The sequence below is a fragment of the Seriola lalandi genome, unplaced genomic scaffold, assembly GCF_002814215.2.
Source record: "Seriola lalandi dorsalis isolate HSWRI2012SDOR001 ecotype SW California unplaced genomic scaffold, Sedor1 jcf7180002054482, whole genome shotgun sequence".
NCBI lineage: Eukaryota > Metazoa > Chordata > Actinopteri > Carangiformes > Carangidae > Seriola > Seriola lalandi.
The window spans coordinates 771,367-793,390 of NW_019525035.1; the positions used below are offsets into that span (position 1 = coordinate 771,367).

Sequence of the window (22,024 nt, forward strand, 5' to 3'; positions counted from 1 at the left end):
GCAGCTGTCGGGTGTTTTGGTGTGATGACAGCTTTTTATCACAGGGTGGAGCTGCTGCTCTAACAGACAGGCAGCTGAGCAGAATAAAGTATTTGCTCCTGTGGTAGTTGTTCAGCATCAGAGTCAACCCTACAGGTCAAGGTCCAGTCAGAGAACTAAGCTGTAATTAATCAAATTCCCACATTTTGGCTTGTTGGTGGCAACAATCATCTTTGTTAAACCCATCTTTGTTAAACAAAATGTGTTAAATTTCCTCAAAACTTGCTGTCCTGTAGGGTTTTCCTCCAACGCCATGTTGTCACTAATCATTTTTTGCCCCAGTACGATCATGAAACAGGTATTAAATTCATAAAAAAGATCTTTACAAGTGTAAAATTCAACTTGGACAAACCTGCAGAAATCCATTAGATGAAGGTTTGCCTTCTTCAGAGAGGAGGAGGAGGAGGGCTGCCAGCACTGTTACTTTATACTTCACTACATTGCAGAGGGAAATATTTTGTATATAAAACTGATTAACTCATTATATGTTTTACATATAAAAAGAAACAAACTAAAGCTGTCAGATAAATGTAGGAGAGTAAAAGTATAAATTACCATTTAAATACCTAAGACAAATACAAGCACCTCAAAATTGTACTTCAGTGCAGTATTTAAAAATACTTAAAATGTGATTAGTCACATCCCACCACTGGTTGTCAGTCATTAGCAAAAGTTACTGCAGGATGTTAATGTGGTAACTTGACAAATTTGTTATGAATTACAGTGTCAGACAAATATCAGTTACATGGACATATATACCGTTTGTCATCATGTGTTTAAGCTAAACATCACTATTACTATTGTGAAGTCAGTGTCATGAACCTTGTCCCAGTTTTCACAGCTGTTGTCAGGTGATGTAAATGTGTGAAAATATTTCCCCCTGAAAGTTGCATAAAATGGAAATCCTCAAGTAAAGTCAAACATTTACTTCTTAAGTACAGTTCTCGAGTGAATGAGCACAGATTTTGGCTCCAGCTTCTCCTCATCCCTGGGAAGTGACATCTCATCGACTCCAGTGTGACAGAAAATTCCCACTTTCCGAGTTTGTTCTCGTCGTGAGCTGAGATTTCCCACAGCTCCTGAAGGCAGCAGGATGCGTCCGGTCAGCTCGCGCCGCAGCCGTTAGTTTAGTAGTAAAGAACCATGTAAAGATGGCGGAGCTACAGATGCTGCTGGAGGAAGAAATTCCTGCGGGACGGAGAGCGTTACTGGACAGCTTCACCAACCTGGAGAGAGTGGCGGAATACTGCGAAAGCAACTATGTCCAGGTACGTGCGAGTGTTTAAACACCTAGGTGTGTAGAAGACAAGCCAGATAACATGTCGGGGTATAGTATTAGCAGGGAGTGGGCGTTTTTGAGAGGGGAGTGATGGAATGACTGTAACAAGCCCCGCTATGTTACCGTTAGCTTTTGTATAAAAGATAAAACTCACGCCGAATCCAATTTAAAAACTGTTTTTTTTTTTTTACGGCTGAACATCTTGAACTTTGAAGCTAATTCGGCTGACAAATAATCCACCAAATACTAACAGTTCTTGAGAAAAATAAACTTTTCTAACTGGTTTGCACAGCACCGCCGCGTACTGTGCTGTGCTGTGGTGAAACGTGACTGTTGGAATGTAATTTAATTAAGTTAGTTATAAAAGTTGACATTTTACTCAATATTGTGTATAATTGGTGTATTGCTAGCGTCCCGAATGAAAGAGAGATTCGTGTTTATTCATAAAATGTCTTTAAACATGTTCTACAAGCGATGTGACATGTGTAGATAAGCAGGTAAAACAAAATATGGAGATGTTTCTATGGGAGTTTGGCGAGACACTAGTTTCAGCCGTTTCTCCAATTAGTAGAAAAGGATGACCCAGTTAAAACTTACTCCATCAACAGAAAATTAATTGGCAACTATTTGCCAGTTGATTATTACTTAATTGACAGTAAAAAAGCTTTTCAGTTGTGATGATTTGCTGCTTTTCTTTGTCATATTTGATTGTCAATGGAATATTTGGGCTTTTGGTCAAATAAAATAAGCATTATTTTGGGGGATTATAGCAGGAACTTTTCACACAAAGTTGTTTTAAATCTGGTTTCAGTCCAGTCACTGGAGTGGTGTGGACATGGGTGGTCCAACCTCCTATGGGGCCTTAGGGCAAAGATTTGTTTTTTGGGCCCCTATTGACCCCGACTATTCATGGCAGTTTCATAATTTCCCTACGCATCCAGAAACCTACCAGGAGTCTAGAGCTGAAATGATCAGTTGATTGATCAATTAGTTGATTAGCAGGAAATTAAGTGAGACAAAGTTTGATGGATGATTAACTGCCAAAAATGCAACAACAAAAAAAGGAAAAGAAAAAAAAGGCCTGTGTGATGTGAGTATTTGCATAGTTTTCTGTGATAATAAACTCAACATCTTTGACTTGGAATTATATAAAACTTGCCAGATGTTTTTTCTGTGAAAATAAAAGCAATTTGATCAATATAAACTAAAACAAACTAGATCTTGCACAGTTCCTCTGCAAGATGGAAGATGGAGAATTTGTCACATTTGATTGATTGGACTTTAGTGGTACAAGCTTCTCACAGATTTGTGATTAATCAAATTATTTGGACCCTAATGATGTGGAGTCAATCTGGGGCTTTAAGTTCCTCAACAGTTTCCCACTTTCCCCAGTTGGCAATCCATTCGTGGGTATGGATGGGTACCTGGCATAGAAAACATCTCTTTTAGAGGAAAATATAAATTATTACTTTACTGGTAATTATAGATGATGAGTAAATGTGGTCTCAGCCTTAGAAGAATGACAAAAATCTACTGAAATTCAAATTTACTGAAGCGGTGTGGCCAAGAAGAGTGAAATTTGTGAAAAGTTAAGTTTTTAGTTTTTATTTTAGTTCAAGTTTATTTATTTTTTGGTTTTGGTTATCTTAAAAATGGTTAGTTACTGGTTAATAATGAACCTTCTCATCCTCATTATATAATCTGCTCATGGTGTTTGATGTTACGTTATGAATGAAAAGAGAAAGTACTCGTCGGCATTGTGGGTGAAATAATCCCTCCAGGCTCTGCAGTGGACAGAGTGAGTTTGTGCAGGCGATCCCCGAGGTTCTGTCGGCTTGTTTAGTCACCTATCATCGCTCCTCTGCAGGGCCACTGTAACTCCTCTCTCCTAAATAACATGGTCGAGTTGAGGGCTGCAACACTTTCTGAATCAGTCAATGTATAAGTCAGAAGACGGTGAATAAATTCCATCATCAGATCCCAAGATGAGATCTTCAATCGTCTTTTTTTGTTGTATGTCAAACAGTGGTAATTCAAAGAAATGAATAGATGAATTAATTGAATTTTATAATATAATATCTTATATATATTATATATGTCATGCCATCTCGTCATGGCATTATAAGATATCTTTAAACCAAACAAGGCACCAGCACCACACAAACAAATAATTAGTTAAAGAATTCTGGAATTATTTAATATTCTTGCTTGAAAATGGCTTTAACGGTTAATCAATTATCCAAATAGTTGCCGATTAATCGTCTGTTGATCACCTTTTGTTTCAGTCCTGGTTATGTGAGACATCCAGTGATGATCAGCACGTTCGGCTTACAGGAGAAAATCTTATTTACATATTAACACAGCTAGATAGCTGTTTACCAGGCTGCCATCATTCTCCTTGGCTGGTTCATGGAGACATGAATGCAGCGTGTGTGTGTGTGTGTGTGTGTGTGTGTGTGTGTGTGTGTGTGTGTGTGTGTGTGTGTGTGCGCAGTTCATACGTGGGCAGGCAAGGCTGTTATGGACAACTGTTCCCCCTCAGTCGGCTCTAAACACACACCTGTTCATCTCCACATTTCATATTCATCTCATTTCTGTGTGTGAATCTCACTGTCAGTCACCAGAACAGGCTGCGTTAGCCGTCTGTCCTCTCTAAGGCTGGAGGACCCTTTAATTAACATTTAATAATGAAGGAATGATTGAACAGATTTTCTCCCCTTTTCTTTCTTTACTTAATTCTTTCTTCCTTTCTCCATCCTGTTCTGATGTTTCTTTCGTCCCTTCCGGTCTCTATCCTTTGTCCATTTGTCCATTTTTCCTTGAAATAACTCACAACAACGTCCTCTGTCTCTGTGAGCAGTAACTCTGTCCTCTCAGCCATCAAACCGCGTCTTCTCAAGAAAACACAACTCTTTTCTCCTTCATTAATTCATGTCCAAACGGGGCTAAACAGCTCAGGACCCAGTGGATGGCCTACATTCCCCCTGCAGCAGATGAGGGGAGCTGTTACATAACCCCAGTAGTGCTGTTGATCCTGTTTTATGGGCTAAATATTTGGATTCAGGCTTGACCCATGTTAAGCTGTACTTGGCTGTGTGACCCCCTCCTGGGTACAGTGGCCACAGCGATCTCAGACTGTGGGGATTAAATCTGTCTGGATGTATTTAATGTGGGGCAGCTGCTCGCCATTATACTGTTAATGATACTTTTCATATCAATATGAAAAACTGCCAAATACTGAGGCATTCAATGATTGGTCAGAAAGTTCCTGATCTATTAACAATTAGGATATGTCTTTGCAGGACTGTTGCCATGGTTAGTCAACTAATCGATCAGTCAATTGTCAGAAAATTGGTCAGGGACTATTTTGATGATCAGTTTTTTGAGCAAGAATAACAAACATCCTGGTTTCATATCTTCAAATGTTCTGATTTATTGATTTTATCTGATTTGTATGTCCTTTTAGACAGAAGGGTTTTTTGGGTTTTGGACTGTTGGTTGACCAAAACGGATCAGAAGTTTTCAGTTGATCAGGAAAATAATCATCAGATTAATCAATAATGAAATACTGAATACTGAAAATAACTCTTAATCGTAACTATGATAAAGATTTTTGCCTAAAACTTCTAACTAGCCTTAACTCGGAGAGTTTAATGTGTTAAACATCCAGTCTCCTAACATTGTTTCTATCTGATTGTCTATTTTAAACCCTGTGTTCATGTAGGAGTCCAGGTGGTCCAATATAACACCACCCACACCTCCACTGTGTGCTGTAACTGAAGCTGCATGTTACACAGTCATCTCTTCTTTTCTATAGAGAAACCTGGAATATATATGTTTGTTAGAATATAAAGAAGTTGGTGAACGTGATGTGAACTGAAGCAGGAAGACGAGTCGAACCTCTGCCTCCGTTAGTCAACATTCATTTTTCATAAAACACAACTTGGGATTTGAACATTTGTGCGTTTTCTCCACTGAGGCCCCTGAGCAGCACTGAGCATGTGCAGACACCCCCACTCCCCCGGTCTCGTCCCGCTTTGTTCCCTCTGGGTCCTCCACAGCTGGTACCAGTTAGCTGTCAGCAGAGGTAGTCGTAATGTAACTCGACCTCCTGCTGCTCATTGAAAACACATGGTACCACTGCAGGAGGCAGGACGTGGACACTGGCCGCGTGTGTGTGTGTGTGTGTGTGTGTGTGTGTGTGTGTGTGTGTGTGTGTGTGTGTGTGTGTGTTTTGAGTTGGAAACCATGGCGATTGGTTTTCCAGTTGAAGGAGTATCAGCCTCCACCTTCAGGGTTGGTGCCAGGAACAGCTCCTGCGGGGGCGAAACAGGCTGAGCACTTGGAAAGATGGGTTTGTGATCAGAAGTTTGGCAAACCGGCTGATCACGTGTTCACGCTGACATTATGTCACATTCTTCTGCTAAAGCAAAACTCCTCTTTAATTTGTTCTGTGTTCTCTGATATTAAGCTCGTTCTAACAGTTATTTACTGGGTGTCTGGAAAAGTCTTAAAAAGCTCTGAATGCAGTTCCCTCGGACAGATTCCTGAAGAGTTATAAAAAATCTTTAATTTCATTCACAAAGGCCTCGATTCATTTTTCTTGCCTGCTCTGGACAGTAACATTAGTTGGCTGTTAGAGGACCGTGGTTTTGTGTCTCTTTAGTCTTTTAACTGAACTCTGTGACTTTCAAACCAGAAATATTGACTGTAACTTCATACAGAGGCTCTGGTCCAGGGGCCCTGTGACCTTGTGGACCCCCGGGCCTGTGCCCTGCTCAGTGATCCATCCACAGGTCCAGGTCCTGTTAATTTATCAATTATATCACTAGGGATTATTGTTATATACAGCTGGGAAGTCCTGGCCAAAGAAGTGATAAAAATATGAGTGGTTTCCATTATTATTCTACCACTATGAATAAAAATATTGAATTTCATTCTGTCTCGTATTAAAAGGTCTAAAAAAATTTTAAATGTTTATTTGGTGAATGTTAAAGAAACCCTGATTTAACATTTGGCAAATGCAGATGACTCTACCTGCCTCATCTGTATCTGCAGCAGTTAGTAATGTCCTACATTTCAAGAACCAGAGGAGAGCACCAACAAACAACTGATCACCAACAATATTTCATTAAAAAATGTTAATATAAGTTGCAGCCAATCTGCTGATTATTGTCTCGATGACATTCAAAACATTTTAAATCACATAACACAGAAACTAACAGCAAACGTTCACATGTGAGAAGCTGGAGCTGCAGGATGTTGATTGATGAATGATTCACTGATCATCAGTATATCTATATTTACTGTAAATGGACTAGTCAAATAATTGATTAATGGTTTCAGCTCTAATGTGAATGATTTCTTATGAATTTGAAGTGGGAATAACTAACTGTAGCAGGCATCACACACACACACACACACACACACACACACACACACACACACACACACACACACACGCGCTCTCTCTCTGACAGAGGGACCTGTCCTTGTATGGTAAAAGCTGTTGGCCGTTGGTGGCCGTCTCTCTCTGAAAGAAGGTACAAACAGACCTTTGTGTGTGTGTGTGTGTGTGTGTGTGTGTGTGTGTGTGTGTGTGTGTGTGTGTGTGTGTGTGTTTTAGACGAGTGGTTCAGACTGGGGACTTGTTGGACCAGGTTCAAAGCTGTAGAGAATGGCACTTGTAAAGAGTTATGAAGTGTGTCTCAATCTAACACACACTCAGATTCTCCTCTGTCACACACGTCCACGCATGGTCGGTAAGTAGACGCCATGTGACTGACAAGTCTGTAATTTGCAGGTGTAGAAAACACACACACACACACACTGATCTGCTTGTACCTCTCAGTGTCTTAGACAAGCTACAAACATTTATTACAGACAGTCTTTAATGCAGAGGTTTTAGTGTTTCAGCTGAACCTGTATTAATGATGCCACAATTTTCTTCCATTCCATTTTTTTTTGATACACGGTATGTAACATGAAAAACCTGTGAAAACATTTATCTGACCTGAAGGTGACGTCTTCAAGTGTCTCGTTTTGTCCAAAACCCCCAAATATTCATTTTACAATGACATAAAACAAAGAAAAGCAGAAAATCTTCTGTTTTAGAGGCTGAAATCTGCTATTATTTGGCTTTTTTTACTATTTTTGTTTGAAAAAGTACAGATCAATCGATTATGAGAATGTATTGTATGATGTTGTATTTGCATTGTAACAGCAGGATAGAAATTAACAGCAGGAATTTTCTACATAAAGTCCGTCTTCATTAGAAAAGAGGTCAGAGGAATCTGAGCGTGCATATGATTCCATGTAGATCTGATCTGATTCATGTACATGAAGCTCATATATTTAGTCTGAATTAGGGAAAAAAGCAGCAGTGTGTGTGTGTGTGTGTGTGTGTGTGTGTGTGTGTGTGTGTGTGTGTGTGTGTCGCTCTGCCCTATCCTCAGGCCAGAGGAGGCAACCCTCCAACTAGGTCACTGCTAACAGAACATCAGATGGCTGATGGGAAAGAGAGAGAGATATAAGGATGATGTGATGAAGATAGGAGGGAGAGGAGAGAGAGAGTGGAGAAAAACTGAACAGACGAGGAGGGAAGAATAGAAAAAGAGGTGGGCAGAGAATAGAACAGCAAGAGAATAAAAGGAGGTAGAGGAGAGATGAAAATGAGATGAAACAAGGGTAAAACTGGACTGAAAAGATTTACAGCTTTTCATCAATGTGTTTCTTCTCTGTGAACAGAAAAAACTCCCAGAGCAAAGTCCAAACCTGAGGAGAGGAGCCAGTGTTCCCTCATAACACCAGTGTTTCTTATACATTGATTTATTTTCGCAGACTGACATAATATCAACATTGACCGAAACTCATTGATTATACTATTTCAAATTGGTAAAATCTTATTTCATTGTAGATTCGCTCAGCCCCTCCTGTCTTTTAGTCAGACTGACCATTGGGGGCGGGGGGAGAAATCCCACTCCCAGTGGGCCATGAAAAAAATACATAAATTACTGTGTCTTTACTGGCCTTCTCTGTGTGCCTGTCATTCAGGGTGCGCAGAGCTGCTCTGTGTGGTCCAGGTCTGGGCTCACTGGCCAATAACAACATCTAATCAACCCTCTCCAGGCAGACCTGGCTTGAGGCAGATTTGTTTTCATATCCAAATATGAAATCAGATAAATTAATCAATAAACAATGTAGGATTCCCATCTGTTTGTTCGTCATGGAGGCTGTTTTTACAAAGGTAGATTTTCTGTTATTAGTCTGTCAGGTGAAGACAGTTTGTCTGAACTGATAGACACTTTAAGACACAGGGACAGGGGAACTAAAATGATAGAGTTGTTTAATTATTTCATTCATTATCAAGCAGAAGTGCCAAATGTGTGTGTTCATGTGTGAAAATCAGTCAGCAGTAACTTTATTTACATTTTCACTGGAGTGTGTCTGAACTCTTCATTTATCATTTATCTCGTCGTCCTGATCTAACAACATGAAAGATGCTCTCAATAACACTGAGTCACTTTAAACAGTGCTCACACACACTCATGACATTGCATCTGGCCAATCAGAATCAAGCGTTTCCTTTAGCCTTTAAACAGTATAATCAATACATTTGATGGAGTATTGTTGTGTTGTCTGAGCTCTGACTGTGGATGTAGGGCTGTGGGTCACTCCGGCCTGTGACACCAACTGTGTGTGTGTTTGTAGCCTGTTGTTCAGGTTTGCACAGAACTCACTGTACGTTACAGTGTGTGTGTGTGTGTGTGTGTGTGTGTGTGTGTGTGTGTGTGTGTGTGTGAAAGAGGGATACACATGGGTGTCAGTGTGTTTCTTGTCAACCTCAGGCATGAACGAGTTTGCACTGACCTACATCATGCTTCAGCAAACACACACACAGACACACACACACATTCACACACACACACACACACACACACACACATCAATGCATCTCCTTATGCCTTGCTGTATTATGTACACATTCAGTATAGCTGCAGACACACAGTTACTCACACACATGGTTACACATACACACACATATACACACAGACACACACATACACACATACACACATACACACACACACACACATACACACACACACACACACAGACACACACGCTAGTCTTACTATATTTGTTATTTGTAGGGACCTGTCACTGACAAGCACACACACACACACACACACACACACACTCACACAGTCCCTCTGTCTTGCTAAAATGCTGAATGTGACACTCCAGCACAAATCATAGAAAATGTGTGTGTGTGTGTGTGTGTGTGTGTGTGTGTGTGTCTGTGTGTGTGTGTGCTTGTTGAGCAGAATCAATGAATGAACAAGCCAATGTGATTCACCTGTGACCTGTGATTGACCTCTGGAGCAGAAACACACACACACACTGTAACATACAATGAGTTCTGTTTAAACCTGAAACATTTTTTTTTAATTAGTTGATGGAAAATTAATCAGCAACGATTCTGGTAATTGAAAAATGTTGTTGTTTGTAATTGTTGGTTCAAGCGTCTGAGTTTGAGTATTTACTGTTTTTCTCCTTTTCCTTTTTATATGGTGAATCTCTTCAGACAGAGCAGAGTAGAAACACACTGAACCTGTGAAACTGGAAAGGTTTTAAAAGCTTCATGATGAGCAGATAAAAATTTGCTGGAGAAAATCTAATATCTGGAAGAGCAAATAAAAGTAAATAAAAAAGAAACTAATAAAATGACCTGGAATGAGGGGGTTGAATATAAAATTACATAGGAAATGTAAAATTTAATTTGTTTATATTTCTATCTGTTCTCAAGGGATTATGGGTAACCCTTGATGTCAGATGCTGTGGTGGAAATCTCATTTTGGATTAGCATGTTAGCATGTTGTTTTGTTGGTGTCTGTCAGGTTGTTACTTCTCTGGTTTCTTCTGCGTATGTGAACACACTGCTGCTCCTTATTAATCTGTGTGTGTCTTTCCCCGCAGTCTGCAGACAAGCAGCGAGCGCTGGAGGAGACCAAGAGTTACACCACCCAGTCTCTGGCCAGCGTCGCCTACCTCATCAACACGTTGGCCAACAACGTGCTGCAGATGCTGGACATCCAGGCCTCGCAGCTCCGCCGCATGGAGAGCTCCGTCAACCACATTTCACAGGTCGGTGCTGAGACCAGAAGAATGTCAGTGTGGTTGGTTTTTAAACTACTCATCTAATTTCAGAAGAATTATTATTTTGCAAACTCCTGGGCTTCTGAAACCCTTTGAAAATCACAAAGATTTCTAAACACAACAGCTGAAAAGTTGTTTTCCTTCCTCATGATAAACTGAGAGTCAAGATTTCCCTCCACCTCCACAAACTTTTGTTTTTAAATCTGAGGTCTGTCTGTCAGCATGCATGAAGAATGAGCACATGCTCCATAAAATCATATGTACAGTGTTACTCATAGTGAGAGAGCACAATATGTAATCATGTACGCATGCAAGCACATTTATGTTCAGCGTTCTGCTCTCCCCACTGTGTAATGCTGAGAGCAGCAGCCCAGAAATCCTCTCAGGACGAGTCTGCACTTAAAGAGAGAGTGCAACAGTGCTAAACTGCAGAACGCTAAACTGACATGAAAAAGGGTCTGGAGTGTTGAAATCTAGTCGTTTTTCCCCTGACTGCTCACAAGGGTCTGGTAAATATGGGTTATGATGGCAAAGTGTGACAGTGTGAAAGTTGTCTCTGGTTGTGATGAACCTGCAGAGAATCTGCAGCTCAATCTGCAGCTCCACTCGCCTTCACACAGCTTTACCGTGAGTTTCAGCTCATTGTTTATCTGTGTGGACACAACTTTACTGCTCTGGTTCATTCTCTCCGCTCTCATATTGTCGTTTCCGGCTGCAGCAGCAGCTTTTTTCAGAACGTAGTGGAGCATTTAGCAGCTAAACAGCCAGATATTTCCCTCAGGAGCTGGTGGAGACCAAACACAGAGCTAAAAGAGAGCGAGGGAACACTGGACTGAGATTCATCAGCTGGATGAACGATCATGTTGTTCTGTGTTTGCTGGATGTAGAAATAAGAAATAAGCAACTGTTTGTTAACAAGTTGAAAGAGAAACTGATATAGAGTACAACAGCACTGGGACTTTTAACTACATGTATCACTCCGCTGTACATGTGTTCTATTCGCTGCTAATTAGTGTTACATTAACGGTCGTTATCTATCTTAGATTGTAACCAACTTTGAAAAGATGAATATTAAAATGAATTAAATGATGTCTGGTCGTCAGAAGAGGATGAAGGGAAGGTAGCGTGTAAAAAATTAGCAATGTAGCGCGTAGGTCAGGAAAATGTTTATGTGTTGCGTTGCTTAGCAACAGTCCAGTACCAGTCCAGCTGCAGAAGTATTTGTGTTGACATCGCCAAATAAATGATGAAATAAACAAACAAATAATAATCTGTTGTTGCTGAATACTGTTAACTAATGCGGCGTCATACTTACGACCCAATCACAGCCGTACTGATATTCAGGAAACATCACTCCTGTGAATCTGGGTTATTTGATGGAAAGATACCAGCTGGGTTGTATTCCTTTAAACCAATATACTATGATATGTAAGTACCTGGTCCAAGTGTCCGGTCACTGTCACCTCAAGTCCCCAGAGTCTTGCAGCAGTTAGTCAGTAAAACTAAAGGTGTGATGATAAATGATGTTCAACACACTGAACTGTAAGTCTGACTTTGGTAACGCAGAGGATGAACTGTATCGTAGCTCTGGTCTTTCATGAACTCCTGCAGAGTGGTGAGTGCAGCAGATTCCAACAGCCAGAGACTCAACACACACACAGACAGTCAGAAAACCTGATCAGTGCTGGAATCAAGTCGACAGGGAGTTGTTAACCAGGGTTCTCCATGTTCCATTTAAACATTATTTCCTGACTCAAAAGCAAGACACTGGTGTAAAAGTAAACATGGTTATCGAGCGTATTTACATGGGCAGGAGAATCCTGTATGGACAAGGAATGTGGTTTCTCCTGCAGGGTTCCTCTAAACCCCTTATAACCCCTTCAAGGAATTCAGATTCAAGTTCTTTCTCACAAACACATCTAAGATATCGGGTTACTGCAGAAAGTCAGCAGGCACCAGTTACTTGGGTGCATTTAAATCCGGTGTGAGGAGACAAAGCACGAGTCCTCTTCATGTTTTTCAACCGGTCAGACAAATAAAACCACCTGTAGGAGTGATCGCACCCAACGTTGTGAAGCATCACCGGTGGTTCAATCAGGCTTACACAACACTCTGCACCCACACATCTCACACTGCAGCTTCATATTCATAAAGTGAACTCAGTTTAGGAAAAAGAAGAAGAAAGTCGCTGAACATTAAGTATCTTCACAGACGAGCTGTGTAGTGAGGACTGAAATCATAGTTTTCAGTGGTACAGAGGCTCCATTCTCCTCCTCAGACCTCTGAATAATCAGTATAATCAGTATAACACTCTGCATGCAGGGATAATGAGATGCTTCTGTCTGTGTTAGACCAGGCCTGTGATTGCACGTCATAATTACCGCTTTCTGTGCAGCGAGACACAGTCACATCTGTTATGTAGGCGAACGTTTCATGCAGCGAGGCTCCGTCTCATGAGGAACCACACTGAGATGATCTTTTATCATCCATTCTTCATTTCACGCCGGAGCAATCAGCAAACAATGTGATCATGTAACACCAAGAGGAAATCAAGACAAACGTACAGTGGATCTGCATGATGCATTCAAACGCACAAACTCAGTGCAGAACAAATGCGTCGGTAGATCATCAGTTCGTTCATGGTCTCAAACAGAGAGGATTCAGTTTGCTCTATGTGCAGTAGGTGTCCTGCTTCGTTCAGATACTGGAGCCAATTACAGAATTCCCTTCTGTAAAGATTGTCTAGTCTAGTTAACACCTTCAATGATCACAACTCTCTTCTTCTTGGGTTAATTAAAACTATCCCAACATAACAGGACGAGTGTCAAATTATTTTTCTTAAAACAGCTGTTGCAAAAGTAGAATTATGTGTGTGATCTGGAGATTCAGCGTCTCATGCGACGGGGGCCCGAAAACACAGAGGGAAAACATCTGTTGATGTCATATCGACACAATACATGCAACATTATTAACACTGACACCTTTCACTGTAGTTTGTAGTATGACACAGACATGAAATACATATATATATGTATGTGTGTATATATATATGTGTGTGTGTGTGTGTGTGTGTGTATATTTTTTTTTACCTTTTAGCAGCTGTATGTGGACACAGTGGGGGCCACACGTACTATATGGCCATAGCAGAAACTCAATGTAGACTAAAATTATATCATGTCAATAATTTAACAGGTAAAGGGCAGTATGCTACTGGTGCTTGCTCTCTCTCTCTCTCTCTCTCTCTCTCTCTCTCTCTCTTCTCTCTCCCTCTCTCTCTCTCTCTCTCTCTCTCTCTCTCTCTCTCTCTCTCTCTCTCTCTCTCTCTCTCTGGGTGTGTGTGCTGCCCTGAATGAGGGTTTATAATGAAAAGAAATGCAACATTCGAGTACTGATGGCTGTTATTCATGACGATCTCTATGTAGAGAGATCGAGCTGCAGTAGCAGCGACGCAGCAAACACACAGCCAGTATGAACACACACACACACACACACACACACACACACACACATATACGTTCAAGGCAGGCAGTTACAGTCGGGCCGATATGGTGTTGGTCATATAATTGTAATGTAGACTGTTACTTGTGATGTTGCTGTTTAACTTTTAACCTTGTCTGGTCCAGCAGCAGCAGCAGCAGCCATGAGCTGCTAAAAGCAAAGTGAAATTCATCTGAATTTATTTTCTGTTATGTGATTAATTCACTTCTCAAAGCAGCAGTTTTATCCCCTTCACCCACATACATTTCCTCTTTAATTCACCACTGAAAATACAGTTTAACACTAGTCCTGACTCCAGGCTGGAAGAACAGGTTTTCATCCATGTTAAAATGCAACACACCAAAATATCCAGTGTGAGAGCTGAGAACAGTGTGAAATGTGTTTCTCACTCTGAGTGCATTTTGGGTTTTTAGTCAGACAGACAGTTGGACAGATGATTAATGGATCAGTGCAACAACCAGTAGATGGATCAATAACAGTTGCTGCCCAGTTTTTAAATCAAAGCTTGCAACTCTGTGAGAAAGTCTCAGTAAGCTTTTATTAAAAGGAACAAGAGGGAGACAGAGCTGTAAAACACACACATACACACACACGCACAAACACACACACACACACACACACACCATTCAGAAAGCATTCGTACTATAATGCCATCATTTATTTTCCTGTCTGTTTCAGGCTGCAGTGTTCTGCTGCTCAATGAAATGTTCTGTTTAGACGCAGTCTGAGCATCTTAAAGACTTTTGAACGGAAAGACTTAAACTTCTCTTAATTATATCAAAGCTGTGATATTGTCAACCAATCAGCAGGCTCATTTGGCAAAGAAACGTATTTTAATGGTAAACTTATAATCCTGAAGTCATTATATCAGACCACATTCCGATTAAAATGTCAACACAAATACCTGCAGAAATTATGATGGGAATGTATAATATATAAACATTATACCTGCTAAACATTGCATGTTTGCACTGTCATTGTGAGCGTGTGGCTGTCCACTCTTAGTGTTGTTAATACTGTTTATGAAAATGTCATTTTTTCAGCAGTAGCTGTTCAGTGTTATTTACATTCTGATGTGTCTCTGTGTAGTAGTTTTCATTGTGGAGTCCAGCATCAGGGAAAGAGGCACAGTTTATTTATTCTAGTGTTACCAGGTCAAGCGACTTGTTTAAAATTATTGTAATGTTAAAACAGCTTGAGGCCCACAGTTTGTTTGTCTGCGCTGTAAACTGTTCATCAGTTGCTCTTCTTCCGCTCGAATCGTGTTTCCTGCTTTCATTGGTCATTTAGAACAAAACTCTGGGACCTGTCTTATTAAAACACACTTTATGAAGGATTATGACTTTAATGTTCTAACACCAACTTCTGCTGCACGTTAGATCGTATGATAGAAGCAACAGAAATCTGTTCTCAGATATGTGGAGTTTACTGTAAGTGTTTGTGCCGAGGATAAATCTGGTCTTTTCTGTTTGTTTTATTTAAGCCAGAGACATAAATTAGTCATTAGATTCACTCTCTCTCTGTTTTCCTCTTTTCAGACCGTCGACATTCACAAAGAGAAGGTGGCGAGGCGGGAGATCGGCATCTTGACCACCAACAAGAACACGTCCCGCTCGCATAAAATCGTCGCTCCGGCCAATCCGGAGAGACCGGTGCGCTACATCAGGAAGCCCATCGACTACAGCGTGTTGGACGACATTGGACATGGAGTCAAGGTGGTGATCATGATAGAAATTATGTTTTATAGATGTTTTCAGTGTCTCTAAATTGTCGCATTAAAAGACAGAATACAGCAATGTAAAGTTTTCAACACTGAGAATAATAACGAGATTATCTCCAGAGTGATGTGATGTAAACCTGCATGTGTGTGTGCGCGGCCGAGTGTGTGACTCACTAGATATGTAGTGTGCTCTCGCAGTGTAAAACGCCAACATGTGGGACAAGCGGCGTTGATTATGTAGTGACTGTTTTTTCAAATTTCTAATTTATTTAAGTACAACTTGACATTTTTTCATGTGGAGCTGCAGCTCATGATTTCACAGCAGCTCTTCCTCTCTGACTCTTTCTCTCTGTCTGTATTTCAGCTCGTCTGTATCTCTCTCTCTCTCTGGGATGTTGTTTCTGCCTTGTGTTTCTAACAGCTGATGATGTTTGCACGAAGCTTTTACACTGACACTAACCTCTAGACAACTGTTCTCCTCTCCTCTTTCTCCCACTGCTTTCACTGACGAATTCAGTGGTTGTTGAGGTTCAAGGTAAGGATGCACAACACACCTACACACATAACAGACCTGTAACTGCGACAGGAAAAATACCACTGTAAAGCTGAGGAATGTTAATGACAAACCTCTTATTTACTAAAGCCTGTTCACACATAACATACTCAAAAAACATTGTGGTGTCACCCACCACGACTCAAGACTCAAGTGGCTGATGCCTCACATGTCCCACGCTCATTTTTACTACTCAGGAAATGGAAACACCGAATTTTCTCCTTTAGCTCAGCTCTGTAAAATGACTTCAAACAAATGGAGTGGAAATATGAATAATTAAGATACGGGATTTAGAAAACAATGTGTGGAAACTACTTTGTTGTGCACACCCAAAAGCTTCAGGCTTAAGAGAGCCTGCAGTTTTTATATGTGTGAACAGGGTGTAACTGATACTGTTATTTTAACCTAATACCAACATTGATAGGTGAGAAATAAAATCAGCCATGATTTGTGCTTTTTTATTTCTCTGCGCCGGCGACAGTCAGAGCTGGAGACATATTGTTCTCAGGTTGTCCCTCCCGTTCTCGTGGACACGATATCTCAGTAATTTGGCTCAAACATTCACTTGGACTCGAGGATGAACTGATTAGATTTTGGTGATCAAAGGTCAAAGGTCAAGGTCAGTGTGACCTCACAAAACAATTTTTAGCCATTACTCAAGGCTTCACACAGAAATTATGACAAAATCTCACACAAATGGTTCATATTTTATGACTCTGGATAAACAGGGATGTGACCTGGAACTAGTCTGAGTGGCGGAGGGATACGACCACGAGGCGTTAATTTTAGTTTTAAATGCACATGACACAATTATTTTGATAAGGGGCTCTTAAAATTTGGATATTAAAGAACCGGGACCATGTGACTGATTGGAGCATTTTACAGTTGAAAAATAAACCTGTCAGCGCCCCCTGGTGGATAAACTCACCAACATACAGCACTGTGCAAACGCTTTAGGCACCAACAGTAAAGATACTTTCTAAAATAATCCCATAAATCGTTTTTATTTATTGATTGACTTCATACAGAGTGAAGTGAAGAGAAAAACTATCAATCAGATAAATATTTGTCTTTAAAACAGCAGCAGCAGGTTGTTTAGAGGATCTTTGAGAACTTGCCACAGTTCCTCTGTGGATTTCTGAAGATGGTTCAAATGACTCGAATCAGACGCCTGCTGATGGTGTTGCATGATGGATAAGAATATAAACATCTAAAACGATCTGAGGTGAGGACTTACCTTTGCTTGTGTGTTTGTGTGTGTGTTTCCACAGGTGAACGGCCAGCAGAACATGAAACTAGGAGGCGGTCTGTCCCGGTCCAACCCCCCCACCCAGAAACCGCCCAGCCCTCCGAGGGCAGGCAAGGGCATCTTAGGGTATGTAACATACACACACTCCCATGCATCCTTTTACAGTGGCAGGACAAAGTCTGATGAAGATCTAAACTCTTCATGCTCATCAACTCCTCTTCCTCCTCAGTCTTCTGAGATCTTTGTTGTGAGGCCTGTTTCACAACAACTGATGTTTCTCTAACGTTTGAGTGTTTTTATGTCGCCATGCCGACGAGTCAGAGCAGGAGCCATAGTGTTTTCAGGTTGTGCGTCCATACGTCCCATTCTTGTGAACGCGATATCTCTGTAACACCTTGATGGAACTTCCTCAAATTTGGCACAAACATTCACTTCACTCAAGGATGAACTGATCAGATGTTGGTGGTCAGCTGATCCTTTTTCTCCGTGGGGTTTTTTTTTGTTTGTTGTTTGTGTTTCTTGGAAATGGAGAACAGTGCAGATAGATCCACCTTCACAGCTGTACAGATGTGTTGTTCTTTGCATTGACTTAGAAATAAGTCGTGTGTGTGTGTGTGTGTGTGTGTGTGTGTGTGTGTGTTTTGTCTCTTGGGGAAGGACGGAGCATCCTGCGGCAAACTTATTACAGATTTGACCCGGCAGAGGGGGATGACATCACACACACACACACACACACACACACACACACACACACTGAAACACAGCGCTCAGAGGAATAACGTCATGCGTTGTGAAAGCTTGTTGTTCTCTCTCCTCAAACATCTAGGTCACCCAGCTGTATCTCTCCTTATCTTCATCTTTGCTCCTCTCTTTCTCTTATTGTCCTATTTTCCTCTCTCTCCTCCTTCGTTCTCTCTGTTCTTCTCACTTCAACCACCTCACTTCCTTTGTGCCCTTCTCTCTCTCTCTCTGTCTCTCTTCACTGCAGCTCTGATCCTCTCTTCCTCCCTCTCTCTCTGGTACTGCAGCATCTAGATGTTGTGAGGTCAAAGGTCGTGTGTTTATTTGAAGCAATAGTTCAACATTTTGGGAAATAACAGTTTTCTCAAGATTATTAGGAACTTAAAAGCTACAAATATGTTAAGTTAGACGTTTGTACATGCTACTGTTGTTTTATAATTAGTGTATTCCAACCCCCTTTCTATTTTTATTACAACATAAAGATCATTTAAAACTCTAACCACCAAAAAATCATTTACCATCATAATAATAAGACAAACACTGTATTCATCCTCAATATATATGAATAAAATGTTTAATTAAACAATAAAATATATATATTTTAAAATGCGTATTCATTGTCCTATATATTCATGATGATAAATAAATTCACCAATTTACGCCTCTACATGAGACATAGACATTATTGAGCATTAAATGGAGGAACATAAAATCAGACATGTGAGTGGAATCAATCTGAGCTGATATTTCCCAAAAATGTGCAGCTGTTCATTTAAAATCCCAGTGTTGGAGCTTTAAATCATTACAATACTTAGTGTGTGTGTTGGTGTTTGTGTGTCGGCACCACCTGGTCCCCCTGTTGGATGTGTCAGTGCTTCTTCCTGTTACATGTAACCTGCTGATCAGAAGCTGTGTCTGCATGATGGATCTTAATTATGAGGCAGAGATGAAAGTGTCGAAGCATCAAACTGTCTGAAGATTTGAAGTGAAAAAAACGTAGAAGTAAAAATGACAGTGATGTTCAGAATAAGACGAGAACGAGAGAGAGAGCTGGAGTTTGTTGGAAGGAGGGAACAGAAGCAGTTGGGAGGAACTGAGTCCATCTGTCCCTGCGTCACCGCACACACACACACACACACACACACAAATGTGCACGCAGAGATGAGGCACAAACACACAGCAGTGGGTTGGCATCACGCTGCAACCAACAGGCCAAGTCCTTCTGTCAGTACATACACTCAAACAACAACAACAACAACAACAACCCAGACTCACACTCACACATGAATCTCACTGGCTCTCTGTTCTAATTCCTGTTTTTATGTTTAGTTACATGTTACAGAAACGATCATCACCACAGGCTCCACTCATCATGCTGCTCAGTATTGATTTTAAATCACTCTATTAAGGTGTAATTATGTTTTTTTTGTGTGTGTGTTTTGGTTTAATAATCACTTTCAGTCGCTGTTCAGTCGAGGGAGAAATCTTCATCCTGAATGAATCTCACTCTCTGGTTTTTGTCTTCAGCGTGGTTTTGGTTTTTCTCTTTGATGCTCATTTGTTCTTATTCTCTTCAGCATTATCTAAAAATACTCCCTGACCTTTGGAAATGACCTTAACAGATTTCTCTGTTCTGCACAGAAAGGAGGAGGCGATATTTATATGTAGGAATAATGTATGAATACAGTGACTGTAAGAGTAATGAAATCCATTTTGTTGAATTGTAATTATTTTTATGGTTTCACAGAGTTGACAGGTAATACTAGAATAAACAAGTAAGAGCTGCAGCGCCCTTCTGTGGCTCCGTAACCTTAATAAAAACCCTCACCTGAAAAATGTTATTAAAATAATAACGGATGGAAATTTAAATTTAAGTGACAAAGACACTCCTGAGGGTTAAAATAAAGAAATTTAGTTTTATTTACAAAACTTTACTCACATTCCTAAAGATAGAAAAACAAAACACTAAACCACTAAACAAGCGTTTAGTCAAAAGTATGATTTGCATGTTTTTCTTTAACATCCTTTACGTAACTTTTCCTTTTTTTGTCTTTAAAGCTCCTGAAAACTTGGTTTCTCATCTTATGTGTTTCCTCTGTAACATTAAATCTCTATAACTGATTAAGCAACAATAAGAATGAACGCAGCTCACCTTCTTCATCAGCACTGAGTGGGTGGTACTTCAGGTGTTATCGCTGGTGCACAGAGACAGGTGATGTTACCTGTTTCCAGCTGAGCTCTGAGAAAAGAAAAGACAAGAACAGAAATGGATGAATCTCACATGTGAAATAACCAAAGATAATTACAGGACCTTCAAAGATGCTGTGGAGTCTGGATTGTTTAAACAAACCAACACTCACATTTTTATTTACAACATGAAACAACATCATTTCAGGTGTTTGGGCGTTCCTGGAAAGGTAGGCCCCGCCCCCTACAGGACAGTCACAGTCAGATTTCTCCCTCCATTAACCCTCTTTTCACCCTCACCCTTTTGCATGTACAGGAAGAACTCCCCCTACAGAACCCTGGAGCCAGTGCGCCCCCCAGTGGTGCCCAATGATTATGTCTCCAGCCCCACCAGAAACAATATGGCCGCCGGGCAGCTTCCCAGTCCGGCCCGCACCGCCACCCTCAACCATCGACCCCGAACATACAGGTAGCCGGGCGTAAACATGGCTGCCAGAGGGGGACCAGAGCTTTTCCTTCTGCAACACAACAAATCTCAACTTTTTCTATTCTTACATATATATATCTATATCTATATCTGTGTCTTTGAGAGGCAGATTTCCAACACATCCACTTGTCTGGTTTGGGACGACAGATTTTAGAAGTGTTTGGAATCACTGGATGTGTGAGATTAATAACAACATGTGTTTCATTTAAGTTCCCACACTCAACACAGTTTCGTCTCTCAGCGTGTTTTACTTCATGCTTCCATTCTTGGTATTTCTGTCTGAGCGAATCACGTTTAGTGAAGTGACTGAACGTGAATCAGCTTGAGGCTCATTTCTTACTTAAAGGAAAGAAACATGGTAAAGAAATCGCTCTCAAACTGTAGTTCAGGCCTTGACAGTTTGAGTTGCATTCAGGTTAAAGGGAAACAGATTAAACAGATGAGATACAAACATTTTGATCAGTGAATAGATTGAATAGAGCCAGGCTAGCTGTTTCCCCCTCTATCCAGTCTTTATGCTAAGCTAAGCTAACTGGATGATGGCTGTTATATTTATAGATATTGTTGTTTCTTTTTAGATTTTAGCCCAAGCTTAAATCATCTCTGTGGTTTGTTGCCAAGAGAGAAACTTTAAAGAGACATTAAATCTGTTCTTCATCTCATTTCCCTCTGGCTTCTTCTTCTGCTGCCATCCAGTGTTTCCTCTGTGGTTTTATCCAGCAGTGACTCTTACGGGGGGGTCAGTTTAGTTTGGGTTAATTTGAAACATTTCATATGGTCACTGTGATTAGTGAACCACGGTAAACTGATAATTACTGATTAAAATTGTAACTAAATTGTTATTCGTCCAACAGTCACTCTTCTTATTTAGCTTTTTAAGAAACACGCTCATGAATATATGAATGAATATTTTTTATTTAAGATCCTGATAAAAGATTAAACATTTTTTCAGTTAACATTTTAATGACCCGGTTGAGGAAGAGTCACAGCTGATCGAACGCAGAGGACACACACAGCTAACTCTGCTTCATCCTCGCAGCATCGACTGACTGAGTCTCTTCTCATTCACTGGTTCAGCTTCGTTCTCTCTCCTCTGCTGTTCATGTCGCTGT

General features: G+C 40.6%; 1 protein-coding gene across 4 annotated transcripts in view; it reads left to right on the plus strand.

Moving 5' to 3' along the window:
• The first annotated feature begins 1,167 nt into the window (after positions 1-1,167).
• LOC111659550 (abl interactor 2-like) overlaps positions 1,168-22,024 on the plus strand; it is a 28,742-nt gene continuing 7,885 nt past the window's right edge. For 2 of the 4 annotated variants that reach the window (XM_023412533.2, XM_023412536.2), the window contains exons 1-6: positions 1,168-1,307; positions 10,298-10,465; positions 15,514-15,690; positions 16,213-16,230; positions 17,520-17,623; positions 20,742-20,894. In XM_023412533.2, the coding sequence (XP_023268301.1) occupies positions 1,191-1,307; positions 10,298-10,465; positions 15,514-15,690; positions 16,213-16,230; positions 17,520-17,623; positions 20,742-20,894 (737 nt within the window). In that variant the 5' untranslated portion in view covers positions 1,168-1,190. The remainder of the gene's footprint in view (positions 1,308-10,297; positions 10,466-15,513; positions 15,691-16,212; positions 16,231-17,519; positions 17,624-20,741; positions 20,895-22,024) is intronic. The other 2 variants (XM_023412534.2, XM_023412537.2) reach the window with 1 other exon arrangement.